Source organism: Thunnus thynnus, chromosome 2, assembly GCF_963924715.1.
Source record: "Thunnus thynnus chromosome 2, fThuThy2.1, whole genome shotgun sequence".
Lineage (NCBI taxonomy): Eukaryota > Metazoa > Chordata > Actinopteri > Scombriformes > Scombridae > Thunnus > Thunnus thynnus.
Window position 1 is genome coordinate 12,035,436 of NC_089518.1, and position 23,474 is coordinate 12,058,909.

A 23,474-nucleotide genomic window follows, 5' to 3' on the forward strand; every position below is an offset into this window, starting at 1 on the left:
AGTCCATTTCTACAGACAGCTATCAGTCTTTTAATTTGTTAAGATACACAGACAAATCATTTAAAATACAGTTTTTTCATTGCTAATACAACATACAGGGCATTTGTCAAACTCTTAAACATATTTGTCAAAAAACATTTTTTGCATGTGCCTAGTGCTACTCTATGGTGATTTAACTAGAAGTCGATTATAGTCTAGACTAACTGTTCAAATAGTGCATTGCATACACAGTTTACAGGCACCACTAAGGACTTCCATCCCCCATGTTGAGAGACATATGCCCAGCTGATGTAAATGTGATTCCGATGCCCGTCCTGTCTCCCAGGTTCCTGGGAGCTGTGATGAGGTAGAATAAAACCTGCCTCTTCCATACTGCTGAGCAGCTTGGTCCAGACTTTTGCACATAAAGTGAGTAAATATTTGTCTTAGTATACAACACCCCACACACCCCACCACAGGGAGAATGCAAAGCACTCCTCCAAAGCCTCTTTAATACCAATTCCTGCCCAGCCCCTCTGTCGGGGGATCGACTGGGCTTGTGCTGAGGGCCTGAGCCGCTAAGGAATGCCAGTGTGGACCCACCATGACTGAGAGGGTGAAAAAAAAAAAAGAAAACTCTAAACCACCTAGCTACCACAAATTAACTCAGGAGCTCACGCAGAGGCCTGGAAAGTGCCCATTTACAACCCCATCCCAGAATGGATCATAAACATTGCCCCCAACACTAAAAAGAAAATATGAAGAGCTACATTCCAAAACACTACTCATAGTGTATCCATATTCACTATGGCTAATGTTACTAACACTATAGATCCAAAACACACCAAATTCTCTAAAATTACGCACTTACATTATCAAGGATACATACTTTTTTCTTTCTGATGATGGATAACTGATTTAGGAATAAAACTCTTCATACATTTACAAATCAGATATTATGAGCTCAAGTATATAACCTTGTAGACTTAACAATAAGGAAGCTGTTCCATATGTGTGAGACAAGTTATGTGCAAATATCCTCATAGTTGCTCAATATTAACACATCTAGCAAACATTTTAGACATCTCCAGTACATATTCTGCTAAATCAAATGAAAAACAAGATAAACTTTGAAAAATAAGACATAAAATCATATAAAATTTACTGGATGTCAGCTAAGACTTGTTTTTAACTTCTTCCTGCTATTCTTCACACCCACCAGCATTTTCTACACACTAGTGATTTTTAAAAAAGAAAAAACAACATCGAAACTAGTACTTCATTCCTGTAATTCAATATATAAGGCCTCTTGAAACTTGTGTCTGGATGTTCTAACCCTGGCTGAATAAATCAAAAAAACTGAAGGCTGATTTGTCAAAAATTAATAGACATCAATACTAGCTCTGCATTTTCTCGCATGATGGGGAGGCGTGACTTATTGACACTTGGGTGATGATAGTCATAAAGATAAAACAGAGGTCATCAGGTTTGACATGCCTGTTCAGTGACAGCTTTTACATGTACACAACAGTTTTCTAACCACTCAACATGGTTAACCTGCAATTAAACAAACAAAACAGCAGCTTTGTGTACCTGAGGAACCAGAGAAAGTCTGTTTAACTTCACTTTTAATCTAACAAAATCCAACAACTGATAATATCTCCAAAACTTTAACAGAAAAACAATCTATTTTCTAAAACAACCTCTAATACATTTTTAAAAGGTTAACTCCATTATAACATATAATTGGAACACAATCACAACAGAACATACAGTTGTGTTTTGTATTGGCACGATTCCCTAAATTGTTGGTTCTGCAAGTGTATCCTGCACAACGCTGTATATGAAAACTCTAGCTGATGCCACTACAAGCAGCCTCAGCATGTTTAACCAATGCTGTTTTTTGGAGTGCAGTCTAGTTTTTCCTCTTTACATGGAATAAAATTTCATCACAGCATAACCCTCACTACAAGGGTCTGAGAAAGCATCCCTTCTACACTATTTTAATCACCTTGGAGATGATTATCCAGAGCAAAGCATACAACAGAGGCCCCTGTGCCCTCTGACAGCATTACAACACATTGATCCCCTTCCCACAGACATAAAATCCTATACAAATATCACATGGGATTATAAATCGTATGTATGCAGGGCTTTGATGTGGCTTTTTGCCCTTTGCCTGGGAACACAGTAATGCCGTGGCAAAACAGGAAAAGAAAAAATGTACTCAGGAGGTGAGAAATGTACACATATTACGATTGTTCAACCGGTTATTAACCGTTTGGATCTTGGAAGCAGTTTGTGTTTTGGCCCCAAATTGTGCTAAAGAGTATTACTATTGCTATAATACTCTGTACTTTACAGTTTCTATACTCAAGCGATATGCAACTGTTATTTTCATCAGCATTCCTCTCAAACTTCGGACAAATATGAATATGTGTGTTGTAGGAAGCCCTGGATTCTTAAATAAGACAGTTAAAGTACAAAGTAAATATACATCAAGTCTTGTGAACCTCCATGAACATGGCCTTAATCCATAGAGATTGCCTCATTTGCTCTTCATCTGAGCGATCAGTTTTGTTTTACAGTTGGCGGTTAACTGGTAGACTTGACAGATACAGGAGCCACAGACAACATTTATCCCAATTTAAATGGTGGCTGGTGTTAATTGCAAACCCAGCTCTAAAGAGCAACCTGAACCTTTATTTAACTTAAATTTTAATGTTAATGTGCATAGCATTATTTCACGCAGCCCTGTGTCAGGTAAGACACTACTGTCAGTGGATACTGATTGTATTTTTTGCATTTGATTATTGCATAACAGGCAGAGCACCTGTGAGACAGTTACCTACAATGGACAAAACAAAACCTAGCAAGATTGTGTCTCTCCAGTACACATGATGCTCATTTGACACATTTGATAGTTAGGTGGAGAAACGAGACGCCTGCTCCCTCAGCTCTTGAAACGTGTCTGCTCACATATGTGGTTGAATTTCCTGGAACGAAAATAAGAAGAAATCACATGAATGTTGCAGGTAAAAGCACAAAATCAAAGAGATGAGACCAAATGAGGCACCTTGTTAAGATCTTCAAACACCAGACCTGGAGAATTCTAAGACCTACGTTTATACAAGGACTCCATCTAGTGGTTAAATTAATGAACAGCATGCAGAAAGCTGCCACACAGCGTCTCATGTGTCTGCCAGAACCATTCACATTTATGACTCAACAACCTGATGGTTCAGTAGCACCACAGCACAAACACTATATTGGTGATTAACAAAAATGTGATACTGATATAAGTGACTTGTCAACAAAGTTACTCTGAATGCTCAACAGTCCAAAATAGTATAACTAACTACATTTGTTGAACAAGTTAAAAAAAAGTTGAAAAAAAAACAAAAAACTGTAGCTGAACTATTTTACAATAATGCAAATCCTAAAAATATGTCAATGTGATTAAATTTAATATATATTATACATTTAGAATTTCATATATTATATAAATTACATTTTAAATGAATAATTTGCTTTTGATTAATGCTATGGGTGTTGCCCTCTGCATAACGCATAATGGACAATTTCTCAAGGTGGGTTTCAACTGTTCATCGTTCAGCAGCATTTTTTAAATTACAATCTGCAGTTACTGATTAAGTGGCGGACAAGTGGTACAGCAAGAAGCATTACACTGAAATTTGAAAGTAACACTAATGTTTAACCACAAATAAACAACAATTTCAGAGTTGCAGAGAGGACACGAGTTGATGTGAGGTGTATTCCAGAGAGCAGGTTTAGTGAAAACTCCGGGTTTCTTAATCCTGAGACGAGGGAAACTCAGGCTTTTCCGAGAGGTAACCTAAAGTCAGGGTCAGTTACCACAGTAACTGAGTGTGTGAAGCTGACCTGCTCGCTGGCAGGTTTACTTCAACAAACCCTGAGTTTCCCTCTGTCTCCTCCCTGCTGCAGAGCCTGAAGCAGCTGGCAGACACAATGTTTTAATTTTCTACAGTTGTTGAAAAAGTTGAAACAAAGTCACCCAATGCTGTTGAGCCAAGATCCAAACAGACGTCTAAACATAAGACATCAATTTGAACCTCCACATCTTTTCAACTGCAAATCAGCAAACTCATTATTACTGGACCAGATGTCATATGTCTCTTCTATGTAAAATATGTCTTATCTGTTTAATCTCTTATCTCTAACTTAACTCTCTTTCCACACTCCACATACACACACATTAATGTTTCTACCTCCACTGAATTAAAATGGAGGATCTGCCTTTTATTTACCTGTTGCCATGGTGAATCACAGTGTTGCAACTCCATTCATGATAGCTTTTTTCATTCACCACGCACACAGTTAACTCAGGGTGAACATCCTAAAGAGTTGATTGAACTGACTGATTAGCTGTTCTGTAACCGCAAACTCAGAGTGTCTTAAACCTGCTTTCTGGAACAGACCCCCGATGTCATTGTCGCCACTACAAAAAGCAGTTCTGCCACATAACTACTGGGAGACAGACAAGCTATGTGAAACCAAGTATATGAGTTCCTGTGGTGTTTCCTATGTAAAAAGACTTACACTGCATGGTGTGCCTTAACCTGCGTACGACAGTTGCGTCCCCAGTAACAGTCAGGACGAGAAGTTACAGCAGCTGAGGAGAGAACAATAAATGAAGTTAATTCATGTGTATGACATAAACATTTGGCTGTAACAGTCCGAAAAAAGTCTTAAGCCCCGTTTGCACTGGATTTATTGCTCTGGGGGAGGTTGAGTGATGTTAACATTACCTGCACTGGTCATTCGTTTTAATCCAACCCAGAGCGAGAATGTGGGTCATTTTTCACACTCACCACAGTAATAATTGCAGCTGCAATTCAATACTGTCTTTCTCCAAACTTGCTGGGCCTCCTGTAATTTAAGTCCTGTCTGGAGCAACGTCCTTGTATTATAAAGTGTATCTGTGATTTCTTTCAACAGGAAAAGCTGCTTTTCCTCCTATTGCATTTCATCAGCTCAGTGTGACATTGGAAGTTAGTGAGGAAATGAAAGAAGTCTAAAATATTTTTGCTAATCTGAAAAATCTATATATAGGCCTTTTTAGAAACTAATACGACAATGGAAAAAACAATAAAGCCATGTAACATCATCAAGTAAGTTGTTGTAATGTCAACTACAGGTAGGTGGGTACAAGTATTCTCATTTAGCCAGTCCTGTTGAATGTCCATGTCTATTACAGACCACATTACGTAATTTTGCGATGGTTAAATGAAGTCCAGAGAGATGAGTTAAATGACTGAGGAGCACAGAGGATATTTTATTCCCCACCTCCCCCTGTAATGTTAATCCTTTCCAGAAAAAAACACTATGGTGTGTCTGACCTGGCAGCTCAGATGGGGGGATGTTCTGTCTGTACTTGTAGGCCAGCTCCTTGAATGTTCGCAAGCCGCAGCAGAAGCACAGGATGGTGTTTGCAGAGATACGACAATCTGACAGAGACGGGGTCAAGAACAAAACAGTATTATCACTTATTCTTTTCAGATAACAGTGTGACCTTAGGTCAGCCACATTGTACATGCTACATTGCTGTGAGGCACTAGGCTGGAGATACTTTAAAGTTCCTTGGGTTGTGATTTAAAGGCTCACCTGTCAGATAGTAGTTTCCCTGCTGTAAGCCTTGCACAGTCTCCTGGAGCAGATCTCTCCATGACTTCCCTCTGGAGGACAGGTAGTTCTGGTGAAAGGATGGAAACACAGTCAGTAGGTGCAGACATGTATTTCAAGCATCTTCAATATTAATTCTTAACATGAGTTGTAAGTGAAGTTTATTACTTGTGGACAGGAACTTTATTGGTACAGCTGACTTTTTGCAATCTGGAATATAAACTTATTATAGAGTAGCAAATGCTAAAACTCTAATCCCTCAACTCAGGGTATCTGCTGTTACTAAGTACCAATACGAGTGCTCTCTTTTTCCAAAATTGAAAAATCTGTTGATGTTGCTGCAAGGGACTCACTGGAATTATTTCTATGTAAGGTAACATGAGGTCAGGGCAGCTGAGCAACTGTGGATTGTTTTCAGCTTGTTGTGATTAAATGAATGTAACTGATAGTGGAAACATTGAATAGTATAACTGCATTTACAAAGAAACTGCATTAAATGTGGATAGGTCACTCCATGGCTGATATCCAATATGCTTCATAAGGTCAGTATCTTTGCTGATATCCGATCAGACCAGTGCATCCTGAGTAAATAGCACACCCTACACTGACCAAAACATGTGATGCATTTTTATATAAAAATAAATAACTGAAGACCAAAAATGTCGACAATTGTTAGAATATTTGACAAAGTCCATCTTACCTGGAGGATCTCTGACTCATAGTTATTGTTGTTCAGCACACCATCCATACACTTGTCTGTCAGATTGAGTTCTGTAAAAAAAAAAAAAAAAGGGGGATTCCTCCCCCAAAACCTTCAGCGCACTTCCAACGCTCAAATAAGCAGAAATAAATTTCTGAGTATCTTAATCACAGAGAGGATTTTAAGGGTTGCAGGTTTGAATTCCTGAACTGTATTTTTATGGCACAGAGCTACAAAAACTCAGTGGGTTTAATTTTAGATCAGCCGCAGAAGCAAAGGTTCCTCACAAACCAAAGTCATTCAGTCACCTCTGCAATACTGCTGAACTGTATATGGAGCTTTCATCTCATACTAAACGTGTATCATTAATACAAAAGTATACCTGAAAGTTGATTGTAAGTTGAAGTATGATTCTCGTTTAATAATGTATACATGATGTGGAATCTATTCTGTGCTGGTTGTGAAAGGAAAGCCTGCAACCTAAATTTATTTTGCAGGTATTTTAATGACCTTCCACACCAACCTGCTGAGAATACAATCCTGTTGGAAACAGAGTGCTTTTAAATTTGAGAATGGCTATGATCAACGTTACAGGTACTGCATTAGGACACTATTCTAGATTCAGCCTCATCAATTAAAAGGCACAGTATATTAGTTACAGCCAAAAAATCCCATACTGGTCGCAGCCTATTACACAGAAATAAGTCTAACAGCAGAGATCCCCCTGAGGCTGTTTTGCTGAAACGGATACATACCACTGAATCGAGCCAGGCAGCCTTGACAGCCAATCCTCTGGCAGCCCCAGTACATATGACAGAAGGGTCGCTGGCACAGCACACCTGCCAACACACAGCACATCATACATGTGGGATGGATAATGGAACAATAAATCCACACATGTGAACTGCTGGCTAAATTGTACTATCAGATGACTCTATATGTATTGCACACCTTAAAGTATGTATATTAAATATGTCTATATACTGAATAGCCTTGCACAATTTAAGTTGCACCTGCACTGACTGGCTTGTATTATCTATAAATTTTGGTTTCCTACATCAATTCCCTTCATGTTTCACGGGTTGTACGTAGTTTTCTTCTCCTAACAGTAGAATTTAAGCCGACCACATTCAGTCAGCATTCATTACACTGCTGCAGCTGGACCAACAAGTTCAGTAACCACTCACATTGCTGAGCAATAACCTGCGGGCTATTTAACTCTGCCCGTCTGTCTGGCATCGGCTGGAGGCAGCAGGTACAGATGAGATGACAGCCCTGAGGGGGGCAGCAGTAGTCCTGAGGAGCTGCAGACAGGAGGGGAGAAGAGAAAGGTTTTAGACTGAAGCTAAGACATATGATATGAAAGAAAGGCAGGAGGATCTTCATAAGAGTGCTTAAGTGGACTGTATTTTCCATTTATAGCTGTTTACTGGAATGAAGATCAAAACAGAACAATGTATCCTGTACTTTGCTAGTCTTCCTTGCTTAGCTCCTCTAATAATCACCTGAAGGGATATCCGAGGACGTTGAGGGCTGCTCCCCTGTGGGCTTTGAGGACCCTTCCTCAGTTGCTGGTTTGGGTGGAGGAGGTATAGGCGGTGGGACTGGCAGACCAGGGACCCAATAGTTTGACCCTGTAGCAAACAGCACCTGACTGACCTCCTTCCTGTAGCCTGGACACTGTCTGCACATCACCAGAGGCTGACTGGAGACAGAAAAACACAACGACGAATCACATGGAGAACTTATTCACTAAAAAAGCAAAAAGAAGGTTTCCAACACTGTTGGCATCATGACATTTATGGTTTACATTGTTATTTTTGCATGACCTCTTTTATTTACAATAATTTTATCTCATGTTATTACTAATATTCTCATTTTGGATCTTGGTAAATGGTAAATATCGCGTATGCATCAGATCATTAGAAATATTTATTTTGTACTGTATGTTTTCTACAAACAACTAAACGTTTTACCTGATGTCTGAGGAGTCGCTGTCATTGTCAGAGAGCTCAAAGAGGTAATCTGAACTGCCCTCCTCATCAGAGAAGGACCGCTCAACTTTTGGCTGCAACATGTCCTGAGTGATCTTGTTACGGCTGTCCATGCTCTTCAGGTCCTCTTCACTGCGACACTTTTCTGTGGAACAGGAACACACACACACACACACACACACACACACACACACACACACACACACACACACACACACACACACACACACACGTACACACACACACACACACGTACACACACACACACACGTACACACGTACACACGTACACAATGTCAGCATCGACATAAAATAGATCAAGATTTTTTGGGCTATAAATCCTGTAGAGCTTGCATATAAAAATAGATATGTAAGGCTATTATTTCCATCCATTTAGTGCCAATATGTCATGATTAAAAAGGTGCTATTAGAATGATCATTATCTGTGCAAACCTGGGTGCTGAATGAGGTAGGCCTCCACCAGGTTGTTGAGGATGTGGTTCTTACGGATCCTCTCCACAGGGCAGCGGCAGGTAGGACAAAGAGAAGAGCGCTCCATCCAGCCTGAGTAGCAGGCAGCACAGAAGGTGTGCATACAGGGCTGCAAGCTAAAGGGAAAAAAAATTACTCACACACCACTGACCTTCAGTAGTCATGCAAAGCACCTAACAAGACCACAAAGCAGGGCTTCCTTGTAACCTTGGATACCTGAGGGATGGCAGAGCCTTTGAGTCTTACCTGACACAGTCATGCAGTAGGTCCTGGCAGATAATACAAGTCAGAGATTCCTCCATCTTATCAGTTTTAGTCCCTTCTACTGGTGGCTTAGTCAAAAGACTCCCAAGACTTCCCTTAGTTGGCCCCGCCACCTCTGTACTGGATGTGTGTGGCAAGCTCAAATCATAATCTTTATCTGTGAACAAAAATGAACCTCATGTGAAACCTGCAGCTATCTTTGCTCTTTTTGAAACATTTGGTATGGTTATCTTATCCAAAGTCATAGGAGGAAAAATTTTGAGAGGTCACGAACACAGCCTAGTCATGTTGGCGAGAAGCTGAGCAAGACATTTATGACTAAAAGAGATGAGATCTGACATAAAGCAATTGGCTTAGATGAGATGAAGCTAAATCTCTTGCTGAATCTGTGCACTTATTTTTGGCATTTGTCTGGGCTTGAGGTTGAATAGGGGGTGTTGGGGTTAGAACAAAAGCTCAGAGTAAAGCCCTGTAATGCATAAAATTTAATGTGAGGAATCAAGAAAAAAATGGATTCATCCCAGAAGTAATAAGTGAACAAACCAGTTTTCCTCCTCTTGCTTTCTGGCTCCAGGTTTTCCATCTCTTTTTCCTGTGTTGGGGCAGCATCTTTAGCTTGACCTGACAAAGGCAACAACATAACAGGGTCAAAAAATGTTAATACTGTATAATAAAACAGTTTGTTTTGATGTACAATCAAAAGACAACTTAGCCCTCACTGCGGTTACCAGTGCTTTACAAATGAGTTCATACTGTCAACCACTGACAAATACCAAACGATCCATCTATGATAAACAATGTATTATCAAGTTAAATCAAAAGGACTCTTTAGAATCATTATCATCTTGCTGCTAAAAGATTTCTTTCTTCATTTAAGTCACCTCATATTCTCTGCAACACTGAAACAAGCGTATAGACACCATGGAAGAAAACATATCTTTTCTTCTACAACAGTTCAACATTCTATCTTGTCACAGAACCAGAAAACACAATGGCAAATAATTATAGGAAATATTAGAAGACCACAATTTTACAGACACCCCTGCTCACTTTTGAGAACCCTCTTCCCAAAAGTGCATAAAAACATGAACAATTTATCTGCAGAAATAAATAAAACCTGACAAGTTCAAGGAATAATAAAGTGACACACTGTTAAAATTCCAGAGGAAAAGCCAAAGGAAAATGCAAAAAAAATGGATCACCCCACCTCAGCAGTGTGTTAGCTGAGAACTTACCAGAGGCAGGACAGACTCTAGCTGCTAGAGGATCAGGTATGGTAGGGCTCCGAATACAGAGGTGGGAAGTTGATGTGGAGGGCTGAGGTTCTTCTTGAGTTATATCCCAAGGAGCCTTTGTGAGCATGACAGGCTCCACAGAGAATGACATCTCTGAAGATGGAACAGGAGCGGGACTGATGGCTGACCTCTCCATGTCTGATGTTCAGATACAGGGTGGGAGGTTACTAGTGAGGCATGCTATAGCTGTGTAATAAAAATGTTTGCGTAATAAAAATTTGACACAAGAGTTATGGTGAATTAAAGGACGGGTTCACAATTTTTCAAGTCTTAAATGTGGTGCTCAAATGAACGTTGAAGTAGGTTTTTCTTACTGTAATCATTCTTCTTGTTCATACTGACCATTAGAAGATCCCTTCATAATGCACTTACAATGTAAGTGATGGAGGACAAATTCGACAAGCCTCCATCTGCGCAAAAATGTATTTAAAAGTTTATCTAAAGCTAATATCAATCTTCAGCGTCCAAATGAGTCAAATCAAGTAGATATCTTTCAATGTTACAGTCTTTTTAGTGCCAAAGTTCCTCTTTTTGTTACTATACTTCCACCACAGCTCAACAGGGAAACACTGTCCGAGGAAACACAAAGAGGGAATTTGATGCTAAAAAGACTGTAAATGTGGCAGATATCCACTTGATATGACCTGACTCACACTGCTGAAGCCTCATATAAGCTTCACATCAACTTTTAAATGCATTTTCATCACAAAATGACTGTGTGGACACACTGCGGATTTTTGGCTCCTATCAATTACATTGAAAGTGCATTTGAAGGGGATCTTTTAATAGTCAGTATGAACGAGGATGGATTACAGCGAGGAAAACCTACTTCACAGTTCTTATGGACACCTGACTGTTGTTTTCAGATCAGACTTGAAAAGTTGGAACGTATCCTTTAACTGACTACTTACCATAACTAGTTTGTGAAATAGCTTGCTCCGCTTTGATAGAGTGGTAAACATAGGCAATGTCTGCAGGGCAACAAGAGAACATATTGTTTGTCTTTGCTTCTTATAAACTGATATAAACATATTATTGTCATGGGAAAGTTAAAAACTGACTAGCAAAATTAACAACTCACTTTGTTCTGGCTCACTTTTCCTGTATACAAAGTAGATGACATCGCCGTTCTGCAGTATGTGAGTTTGCTTTTTAACCACTTTGGACATGTTGATCACTGTGCCATTAGTGCTACAAACAAACAAACGTACAATTTGATGTATCACCGTACAATGCAAAAGGTTTTATGAAAGGACAAATCAAATACAAGCATATTTGAACAGCTCTAAAAATACAAGCATAGCTTTTCTTTCAAATTTGAATTTTTTTAAACATCATGTCTTTTGTTTCATTCATTCATACCCCAGAGAACACATAGTATTCATCTCAGTCCATCTGAAAATGCAACAGTTTGTACTGCTGTTAGAATTCATTGATGGTTGAATATTTATCATACCTCATGTCTTCAAGCCTAACAACCCCTGAGCTTTCATCTTGGACAATCTTGCAGTGCTCCCCTGAGACTAGTTTGTTGGCTGGAAAGGCCAGATCACATCCTGGCAGGAAAAAATAAAAAAAATGTCATGAAAAAAACAAAATTAACATAATGCAGATTACTTTGTCTCTCTAAATCGGCTTTGATATGACATATTCATTAACTTTTTCAGTGGTATAGGGTATGTTAAAGGGTAATTATTTTATGTTAGTTTCTTAGTTTTTTTCTGATCAAAACAAAGTCTCAGCAATTCTGGCTGATATGGCTCAACATCTACAAATTTATACACTGGAAAATTTAAGCTACCTTGAACACCTGAAACTGTCTTTTGCCGTGATGTCTTTAAACTTTTTATTGCCCAGACATGAGCTAACCAATTAAGGCTACTCATTTTGCATTGTAATAAAGTAAACCCCCACAAGCCCTTGACAACAAAGCAGGCACATAGGGAAATATAGGCCTAACCTTTTCTTAAGCAAAACCCATACAAAAAAATACCTACTTAATATTCTGCACACATGTTCTCAATGGACGCCTTTTGTTATCATCACAAGAGGCTGTCTAAGTTTGGTGCGCTAAAGAAGGCTTTGTGTTTTCAAGGGGGAGGTTTTAAAGGCTCCAGACAGCAATGTCTGCGTTAGAGATGGGATTGTCTTTTGTTGATAGGTATCAACATATTTAGAGTTTTTTTTAAAGGCAGAATAAAAACATGAACTGGGTTTTTTTAAATCAGATTTATCTATGTTGTTCACTCCATAACATACAGAATCTAACCTACCTTTTTTTCGGCCAACTGTGCACTCCCTGTTGAAAAGCAGCACTTCACTTTCACTGGAGTCCACTTTGACTAGCTTTCCCCATGGTCGGCTTCTTCTGTGACTGTCCATCTCCCAATGTTTTTTCTATACAAAAAAAATTTAAAAATGAGAGAATGAGTTTGAGTTTACATTGACTTTTTTATGTCATTGCTTTGTATATGGCACATGGTTGCAAAGAGAAAGTGAAATTATAACCAGCAAACGTTCTGGTGTACGCTGATCTATCTAAAACCTGCTGAGACATTTTATTTGGTCAGTAAAGTTGGTTTTGTGTCAAACTATCTATCTGTTCATTGTTGCCAGCCAGATAGGTTCTGTCAGATGCCAACTTGGGTACCAAAACATAATATTTACAGACACTTGGGTTTCAGCAGACACACCTTTATAAACAAGCTATAATCTCTTTTTAAAATCAATCTATGAATCTATTCTTCATGTCTGTACTTGTCCAAAATACCAGCTTGTGCCAGGAACTATTTCCTTTTAAGTCCCACAGTTCTTTTCATCAAAAGCACATAATAACTGAGGCATTTTGTGTAGCCAGTTAAGAGTTTGAATTTAAATTCAAAGCTGTTGAATGAATCATACTTTATGTATGCCGAATTCACCAGTAAACTTTTATGAGTCGTTAAAGGTCATGAAAAGCGTAAGAACAACAAGCAACTTGCCAAATGAGCAAGGCTGCACTCATGTCAAAGAGTTTCTCATCAAGTTTGGTTTGGATGCTAACGGGACAAGTTCTGCTAACGAGACCTAGCTAAGCTTTGGCTTTCCTGAGCTTACTAACTTAGTTATCGAGCCAAGATTTGTTTTGTGACACACTGGGAAATCGTTAAGTTATTTCAATCGTCAACTATCAGTGTGACAAAATGTGTCATAATACAAATGCACCGTGATATCATCACAGCTAACGTGATAACACAACTTCGTTCATAATAGTAAGCTAGCGTGTTTGCTAACATTAGCAGCTAACTATACCGTGTAGCCAAGAGAAATCAGGAAGTTCACAACAACCACAAATGTCTGTAGTGTTATAGCTATGTAACTTCATGTCTGAAACGTGTTACTTTACCGTCAAAATATGAGTTTGATGTCCCAGTGGCTCTGTATAAAACTGTTTCTTATCCTCATGTTCCAGCTAGAAGCAAGATGCACTTCCTGCCAAGCTCAGCGTTGACATTATTTACCGTTATCAGCTGATGGAGGAGGGGCAGTTTGGGTGTGTGAGTAGAGGTGGACTCCATAGAGGAACCATCAGTAACACAAAACACCAGTAGGCCAAAGAAAGTGTCACATGCTCAGTTTCATGAAAACAATAAAAACAATAACAACAACATTTAGTGCCCTTAAATATATATTTAGTAGCAAGTGCATACACAATTGTATCAGAGAAGTTAATGCTGGAAAAAAAAAGAAAAGCATATGTGTTTGTTACGTCTGGAACAAATGAAAGCTTTGTTACACATTTCAATGTAAGGAACTATTTCCTTTGTAAGTCCCACAGCAAAAACAGCAAAAACAGACAATAACTGATGTATTTTGTGTAGCCAGTTAAGAGTTTGAATTTAAATTCAAAGCTGATGAATGGATAATACTTTATGTATGCCGAAATCTTGCATTTCGAAATGCAAAGATTTACACACATAATGCACATTTATGACGTGGTCAGTCATGCCACTGCATTTTCATGACAGAAGCTTCTTGTGAATGAAATGGACTTTTGCATGACATAACACTATTATTTTGTATCAAAATGAATATTTTGGAATATTATAGTTACTATAAGTTGTGTGGCACTCTATATTTTTATTTTTATTTTTCATGCTTCATTAGTAAACTCAACAGGCTACTTTTGCTGTATGCTTTAGGTCTTGTTCTTCTCTTTGCTACTGAAACAATTGCCCTGTGTGGGATCAATGCATTTATCTTATTTTCCCAAAATATTAATATATGTTTGCAACAAAATCTTTATACCCTCTTCTCGTTCATTTTGTAACTTACTGGACTCATTAAAAAGATGTTAGTCTGGTCCAGATGAAGGCCTGACTGACGGTCGGTCTATGCCAGCAATAGTCTGGCATAGACATCCTGCCAGTTGAGCCCAGCTTTTTTCCATTTGGCTTCAACGTCCTTTGGGCGACACAGCAAGCCGACGATGTTTGCCAGGAGGATTAGGCCTTGATGTGGTTGAACAGCTCTCCCATGGGGTTGCCTCCCTTGCCCGAGGGGGTGATGATCAATGCCAGGTGCAGTCAAATATCTATCTTGATATACTACAGGATTTTCTGCAGACTTTTCAGACACTGCAGGGTGGGCAGTGTCCCCACTCCGTTCGAGTCATGGAGCAACAGGTCCATGCACTCTTGAGAAATGCTGCTGCCCTCAAGTATTGCATCCACAGCATTTCCTACAAAGCACCGGAGTACCGTCCAGGTCCACCACACACCTCTCTGCCACTCATGATGATTTCCTCAAGCTATCTCCATCTCATCCTCAGTCAAGGGACGCCCAGCAGGAGCACGGGCCTCTTCTAATTGACTTCATGGTGTTCCTGCTAGTACCTGGTGTTTTGGAGGCAGACTCTGCTTCTTTGCTCCTCTTAAAGGAGGCTGATCTCTTCAGTCTCCACATACACAACTGGTGGCTTCTTATTCACCCCTTTCTTGGACATCCATAACCCAAAAAGGGTTATGGATGTTTTTGAGGCAGCTTCACCTTCCTTTTTATTGATGAAAGGAGGCTCAGATCTCCTCAGACTCCACATGAAGTCTCTGATCTCTCCTGTTCTTGACCATGTTATCAAATTCCTCTCAGCCTTGACAGAGAAACTAGCATGAAAGTCAAAACCACCTTCTTTTTCCATTGTCCTCTCATGTTGCACACATATTCAAAGACAATGAGTATTCTGAATGTAACTGTTCACAAACTCACAGGAAGTGGTGTCACAGAACCTGAAAAATTATCAAATATGTTAAGTGATAAATAAACAAAATTATCAGTGACATTCATCCTTGCACTACAGTGCTGTGCATAAGTATTCACACCCTTGGACTTTTCCACATTTTGCAGTGTTACAACCTGGAATTCCAATTGATTTTATTGGGCTTTTTACCATTTGATTAATATGACATGCATCGTGCTTTGAAGATGCAAAATACTTTTTCTTGTGACACAAAAATAGTTAAGACAGCAGCGGCAAGTCTTTTGGGGTATGTCTTTACCAGCTTTGCACATCTAGAGACTGCAATTTTTGCCCTTTCTTCTTGGCAAAATAGCTCAAGCTCAGTCAAATTGGATGAAGACTGTCTGTGAACAGCAATTTTCAGGTCTCACCACAGATTCTCAATTGGATTGAGGTCTGGGTCTTGACTGGCCCATTCCAAGACATTAACATTTTTTGCCTTAAACCATTCTGGTGTAGCTCAGGCTGTTTGCTTTGGGTCATTGTCCTGTTGGAAGGTAAACCTCCACATCAGTCTCAAGTCTCTTGCAGACTAAAAGAGGTTTTCTTCAAGAAATGCCCCGTATTTGGCTCCATCCATCTTGCCTTCTTGTTGATGAAAAGCGTCCCCACAGCATGATGCTGCCACCACCGTGTTTCACTGTGGGGATGGTGTACTCAGGGTGATGTGCAGTGTTGGGTTTCTGCCACACATAGCGTTTTGTACTAGGGCCAAAAAGTTAAATTTTGGTCTCATCTGACCAGAGTACCTTCTTCTACATGTTTGCTGTGTCTCTAACATGGCTTGTGGCAAACTTCAAACGGGATTTCTTATGGCTTTCTTTCAGCAACAGCTCTCTTCTCGCCACTCTTCCATAAAGACCAGATTTGTGGAGTGCACGACTAATAGTTGTCCTTTGGACAGATTCTCCCACCTGAGCTGTGGATCTTTCCAGTTCCTCCAGAGTTACTGTTGGCCTGTTGGTTGCTTCTCTGATTAATGCTCTCTTTGCCCTGTCCATCAGTTTAGGTAGATGGCCTATTCTTGGTAGATTTGCTGTTGTGCCATATTCTTTCCATTTTCTAACGATGAATTTAATGGTGCTCCGTGAGATATTCAAAGCTAGCAATATTTTTTATAACCTAACCCTGCTTTGTACAATTCCACAACAGGTGTATTTATATTGAGATTAAATTGAACTTTTGGACTGCACCATTGCCCTACTGTACAGGCTTACAGGCACCTATCTCCCTGATCATGTATATCAAACAGTATTATCAGGAATATTTTGTAATCATTTACTGTATTACTACATTAAATAAAGACATGATATTATGATTGAAAGCATTTCTAACTGAATGAAGTTACTGTGCATCCAACAAGTGTGTGTTGTGCAACAGTCGCAGTCCATCATATTATAGTCAATCAAAAATGGAAAAAAAAATGCAGTTGACTATAATCAGCCAAATATAAAATGCTGGCAACATCTGAAGCTCCATTGATAGAGAGAAGTCTTGGTACTACACACAGTGAGGCAGACTGCAGGCTCACCACTCACCATCCACTCAGCGTCCACAGTGCTCCAATTTGGTTGTCATTTGTATCTATTTGTATCTCATTATCTGTTCATATCCAGAAAATGTTACTGTGTTTGGCTACAGGCATGCACACACCAGTAAAATTATGTACAAATAATGAAGACAATATGCACAAACACCACGTAAATCATGTACACAGTAGGGGTGTAACAGTCTGCAAATTCAACTACAGTATCAGTATCAGTATCAGCGACAGTTCAGGGTCTCTTCCAATTTCAGTATTCAGACTCAGTCCCAGTGGGAACAAGACTGAGTTTCACTCAGGTCTGCAGAGTGGGAGAGAATATAGAGGGACTCTTTGGCAATATCTGAGTCAGTAAGATTCAGAGTTAAATACTTCAAAATCTTACACAGAGTTTATATTACTCCCTCCAGACTGACTTGCCCTGCTGTCAAGTCCTTCTGGAAAGAGGTGTTTAATTCAATATCAGCAATTATGAATATACACTTCTAATATAATAGAATACAGGAGAATGATTTTGTTGAACTGGAGGATTTGTAAGACACATTATTTGTCAATAGATAACAGGTTACTTGAATTTTTAAATCTTCGTGGTATGCAAAGAGTAGTAAATATGACCATTGATGTGAATTATGATCTGTGAATTATTTGGGCTCAAGTGAGGAATCTTTTGGCACATGTGCTGTTAAATCAGATATAACCAACATTATGGCACCCTCGCCACAGGGGTATCATCTTTTCTTACATTTTTTGTTTGTTTTTTGAGTCTGCATCTGAGATCATTTTGGAACTTTGTTAGGTAGACATGTAGACCCCATGATTATCAATACAGATAATAAATCATTAATTATGTGTTTCATTATGTAGTATAGCACTGTAATTGTGCCCCCCCTCACCCAATCTTATGTGTTGTGGTGGTGGTTTATCAGTGTATTGTATTTCTATTTTTCTTTAATTTATAATCCAGGCTCAGGAGGTAAAGTGGGTCATCCACTAATCACAAGGTTGGCGGTTCGAACTCCGGCTCCTCCTGTCCACATGTCAAGATACTGAACCCCAAACTGCTCCAGATGGTCAAACCAGTACCTTGCATGGTAGCTTGCTGCATCACTGTGTGTGTGTGAATCGGTGAATGAGCAGTTAAAAACAGTAAAGCACTTTGGAAAAAAGTGCTATATGAATGCAGCCAATTACCATTTTCTATTTACTTTTTCTATAAATGCAAAACATAAAAAACAAACAAAGAAATAAAGATACAGTTTGAGGGTCAAAGGGAACATGATCACTTGATAGATTACTGACACAAATAATGTATATTGTGTAATGTAAGTGATTTTTAAAACTGCAGTGAAATTAATATATATATAAAACATTTTTATGTTTATTTTTATGTTTAACCATAATTTTGTTTATTACTTATTCACAGTAATAGCTCACTTTAGCCTACAAAGTAAAACAAACCTTCTACAGTTTACAAAAATGAATCCCCAGTTCATTGTCCCCAACTGTTGATGATATCACAGTTTTCTGGAGACAATTAAACACACTCACAAATACTGATTTGACAGCACAAATCAACAGTAATTACATGTCTGAATTATTAATAGAGTGGGTTTCCATTTTAAGCTCGTAAAGACTCATTAGCCTAATGTTTTTCAGTCAGAGACACTAGAAAATGGTTAGCTTTGGCAGAAAAAGCTCTTATGGAAACTGTGCAGCAACGAGGACTAATTCCCTCTTAAATAACAACAACACAAACATTACATCTTACTTAAGCTTGAGCTGCAACAGCAAGCGGCACTGGCATGAGTGTCTCAGACAAGTAATAGTGAAAATCACAGGCATCTGGTTTTAATGGCTGCGCTGTGCACCTGCATGAATATGATTGGCCGTTTAGAGTCAGCTAATAGCCAAACAGCGGATTAATGAGCCAGTGATTGTGAAGCATGGATGAAGCAGCTGATACCAATCAGCTACTGCAAGTGCCACTTCAGAGTTTTACTCCGTAGGTTTATATGTCCAATTTTTGTGTGCTATATGTATGTATGTATAAAAGTATGCTGTATGTAAATAGATTGTTTTTGTTCTTCATAAATGGTCATTTTGTTACTATATTCATCTTCTTTATAATCCCAGTTTTACCTTGTAGTATGGTCATATAGAGTTATTCAAATGTTTGTCATGGTATGATTTAAGTTGTTGCAATAATACAAAACCTATTTCTCTTTTCTATTAACTGCATTCACCATGTCCACACATATTAGTGAATCCCACTGGTTCCAGTCACCATTCATATTGAAAAGCAATTACACAGCTGGCTTTATGGGACCACTGGTCATTTTGATAGGATTTTATAGTGCAGTTACAAGTGGGCTGATCTTTCTTGTTTAAGAAAGACCAACGTGTCTCTCTAATAGAAATAGCAAACGAGCCCTTAATGCAGGACTAATCTCAGCAAACCCCCATCTATTCCCTGGCAGTGCATTATTAATGGGCAGTGTGGAGGCTGGTGAGTACAGGGGCCTCTCCTCACTAATGCATCCATTCCTCATTGTTAGATGTCTGGTGAGGAAACCCACACACATGCTGCCTCCTCACACACCCAAAGACTCACATGGATACACACACACACACACACACACACACACACACAAAGATGTGCCATCCATGCAGAATGTATTCTTAAGGGAAATTATTATATTTTTAGTTGGCATTCAGTGGTGAACACTGAATCCTTTGCAGATCCTCTGATAAGGTCACAACAGCAAATTGAATGCAGCTTATTAAGTCCCACTCCAACGCTGTCAATCAGCATTTCTTAATTGGATCAAATATTACTTGTGGCAGCTGTATAAAACATCAAACGAGTAATTAAATGAAATAATGAGAAAATAAACCTTAATGTTGCCAAGTGGGAATGGAGGCAAGCTGGGGAACGTGATTCCACCGTGCTCTCTGAAATTATCTCTCTTCGGCTTGGGCTAATTGCTGGAGGATGTCCTCTTAACTGAGTGTGAAAAGCTGTGTCTAATTACTGCAACATTAATCAGGCATTAGCATGTTATCACAAGGTTAACTTATCAGGAGGGGCCCAGAAGCAGCTGGAGGTGCCATTTACCCATGCTGCACTGGGCCAATAGGGCCACAAGGGGTAGTGCTTGTTCTTCCTATGAATCATTACTCAGCCTGTTGAAGCCGGGAGCTGAAATCAAAGGCAACCATGTTGGATTGGATTGTATGTGCATTGTGGTTTTGAGACTCCTCGGAGTGGAATGGGGAATGTCCAGAATCGATATAAGCTATTTCCTGCTCATTGTGGAGCTGAAATGAGAACATTTATCCTCAGGGGATTCAAAATTTTAGGTCGTAATTTGTTAACATCTTACTTTGCACAGACACACCAAAGGAGACATCTTTACCCCAAACTGTATGAGGAATTACATGGACTAAAAGAATCTGCAAAATCAATGTCATGCAATTGTGTGCTTGGTGGAGCACTTGAGTCTGATGTAATGAAGATTGACTGGATGGTGATTGCATCCCGAATTACCCCACTAGTGGAATATGAATACAGATAAAACATCAGACATCTCCAGTGGGAAATGTAAAAAATGAAATACTTGCCACTGTTATAACAAGCATCCTAGATTATTAATTAGTATTTTCAGTTTTTTTTAAATGTTGCTATGAGGATTTTTTGGTCTGTATACTTTTTAATTGACACAGAAAAATATGCTAGATTTAATGGCAACGGTGTAATTTTGAGCCGTGCATGCCAAATGACCAGCATGTGTGTAGATTAAAGGTCATTTCTGGCAGCAGGTTGGTCCTGTGCCCTGACTTCATTACCAGCAGCTCCAGAATAGTCTCATCAGGATTCCAGCAGGGCAGAGAAGCCATACCTCCGGCAGCCCTGCCAAAGGCGCTCATTTGTCAGAGAGGCATGGAGATCACAGGCCGACAAATCTCCCACGTCTCCCAGACTGTCAAGCTCTTTGCCTGCATATCAAAGACAAAAGAACAGAGCCGGGGAGCAAGAGAGCAGAGCAGCCATTCCATTTAGAGATGGTCCGCTGTTTAAACCCCCCGAGCGTGCCCTTTGAAAATGCCTATTAGCCTGGGTGAGAGAGATTACAAGCAAATAAAATTACATTCATTGTGATATTTGATTTCATAATACCCCCAGAATTATAATTACACCACGCTCACACTTTTCATTTAAAAACCATTTGGCAACAACAAAGAATAAGAGATGGGAATGAGCAGGTTGTGCATCTAGTGAGTGAGTGCACATTATCAGGCCTGTTTCACTAGAAGTAACAATAATGGGAGAAGAATGGAGGCACTAATAAGAATGTAATCAGGTGAGAGAGCGGGATTTAATGATATGGAACACAGGGCTTTATTTTCATCTGCCAGTCTTTTGGTGCAACAACAGGAGAGCGTGAGGGGAAGGAAATGCCTTTTTTTTCTGGTGTTACATTCCTTTCAGTGGCCGCTATATGGAAGCAGAATTTTTAAAAGGCTTATTACAAACCTGCACAAGAGTCACATCCCCTCCATCATATCTCAGCTGCAACCTGTCTTTCAGGGTTGTACCAAAAGGACAACGGTGTATTACACAGGGAATGTGGGCATATGCTTTCTGGCTTAAACCAACAAGCAGAAGGGAAGAGATAAGAGACATTCTTGGGCGGCACAGAAACGAGGCATGAGAAGGGCCAGCTTGATAGCAGTACTTGTTGTTCTGATGTGTTAAATAGCTGGCCTTCAACACCCCAATCAATCGCTGAGTGAGCCACTGTGTAGCCAAGGGTTGCGTTAGATAGCCAGATGGCTGAAGTCAATGGAGCTCTGCCTGCTCTCTTGTGTCACAAAGGGATGATCATGAATCTGGCCACACAGACCGGACAAAATACATGAAATATTGCAGCCTGAATGTTTTCCTACGTTGATCAGTAGATAGATGTTGTTTCAAAACGTGTCACTGATTAAAGTTCTGTGCTAATCAGCAACAGAATAACAACATTTCATCCCCAAAACATTCAAAAACATAGTTGGCCTTGGGTGGCTATCATGCACATTTTTGTTTTGGCTTGCACAACTGGCTTGTCTGATGTGATAAGTACTACTGTAGATCTCACTGTGTGTAATGATGCCTTCCAACCATTGTATGGTACTCCTGCCACTTGACACAGAAAAGTAAGAGGCAGCCAATACGCCAATGTGCGCATACAAGAACGTCTGCGGGACAAGACAAGCATTTTTGAACGTGCTCCAAGACCTCCAGAGGCCTGTGTTGACTAATCTGCAAACAATCCGCTCTGCAAGCCCCATTGCAAGTGGAAGAACAAGCCCCTTAAGCTGTGACATTAACGAACACAACCAGATAAGATAGGGTTTGTTATCTTGGTGCATGGAACTCCTGCCCAGATAGGAGATAAGAGCCTTTCAAAGCATGTTTGCTGCCAGACAAATTTCCAAAGAACCATGGGAGACAAGCAAAGCCAGGCCTGGAATGCTGAGAAGCCCTGTCAAAGCCAGTCTCATGAAGAATATGATCCCCCTGCCCTTTCCACCTTATTATAACCGCCTTTGGTCTAAAACCAGTGGCTGTTCTATGCACAGCTATGTGGACCTTCTTGTGATGAAAGCAGCAATAAGAATCCAATATGCATCAAGAAATGGACCTCACACACAGATGTTGAATGCATGCAGCATCAAACTGAAAAAAACAACAACAACATCATAAGATTGTAACTGCACATGTAGTGTATTAGAATAGTAAACCACTACATTTCAATAGTTTAAGATATATCTGCCTTTAACAGTGTCTTTCTGTATGTGTGATGGCACACTGAGATGACAGAACTATTACAATATTAAGTCCTACATAATATTAAATAAATTAACATATGGCATTGGGGTCTGTATAGTATTGTTTATTTGCTGACTCAGATTTATGATTTGATGCCAGTGCCACTGAGCAACCTGGAAGTTGGCATAACTTGACTGTCTGTATGAGCTAGACAGGATATTTGACTTGTGTTTGCATTTTCTATCAAAACTGGGAGAATTGATTTGTCATCTAAAGGTCTTCAGTTATAAAAGTATGTTTATGCTCAAATTAGTGTACACCCTAACAAGTAATTTTGGTAGTATGAAATGTTACAATGATTAGCTTCCTAAAACTAAGGTTTATTTCTAGTTAGATGAGATAAATTAACTTGTTTCCAGTTTTGCTACCTATCCAGTATTTTGGGGCTTTTAA

General features: G+C 39.4%; 1 protein-coding gene across 1 annotated transcript; it reads right to left on the reverse strand.

Annotated features, from left to right (window-relative positions):
• Positions 1 to 6: 6 nt before the first annotated feature.
• chfr (checkpoint with forkhead and ring finger domains, E3 ubiquitin protein ligase) lies at positions 7 to 13,915 on the reverse strand. Its single transcript, XM_067603401.1, has 18 exons — positions 13,774 to 13,915; positions 12,662 to 12,785; positions 11,845 to 11,944; positions 11,470 to 11,579; positions 11,300 to 11,359; positions 10,329 to 10,526; positions 9,637 to 9,714; positions 9,076 to 9,250; positions 8,791 to 8,945; positions 8,320 to 8,482; positions 7,849 to 8,048; positions 7,531 to 7,647; positions 7,099 to 7,182; positions 6,344 to 6,414; positions 5,626 to 5,713; positions 5,361 to 5,468; positions 4,561 to 4,633; positions 7 to 2,975 (listed from the first exon to the last, which is right to left on the reverse strand). Exons 2-18 carry the CDS (start codon positions 12,768 to 12,770, stop codon positions 2,933 to 2,935), a joined length of 1,932 nt encoding a protein of 643 aa, XP_067459502.1. The 5' UTR covers positions 12,771 to 12,785; positions 13,774 to 13,915; the 3' UTR covers positions 7 to 2,932.
• Between the last annotated feature and the right edge of the window lie 9,559 nt (positions 13,916 to 23,474).

What these genes read in the sequence shown, in the direction of transcription:
- chfr (XM_067603401.1), bottom strand. Translation starts at nt 12,770, where the DNA reads ATGGACAGTCACAGAAGAAGCCGACCATGGGGAAAGCTAGTCAAAGTG. An exon ending in AGCGACTCCTCAGACATCAG is followed by an intron (nt 8,049 to 8,319) that starts GTAAAACGTTTA and finishes TTCTGTCTCCAG; the next exon opens with TCAGCCTCTGGTGATGTGCA. An exon ending in GTCCTCGGATATCCCTTCAG is followed by an intron (nt 7,648 to 7,848) that starts GTGATTATTAGA and finishes TCCTGTCTGCAG; the next exon opens with CTCCTCAGGACTACTGCTGC.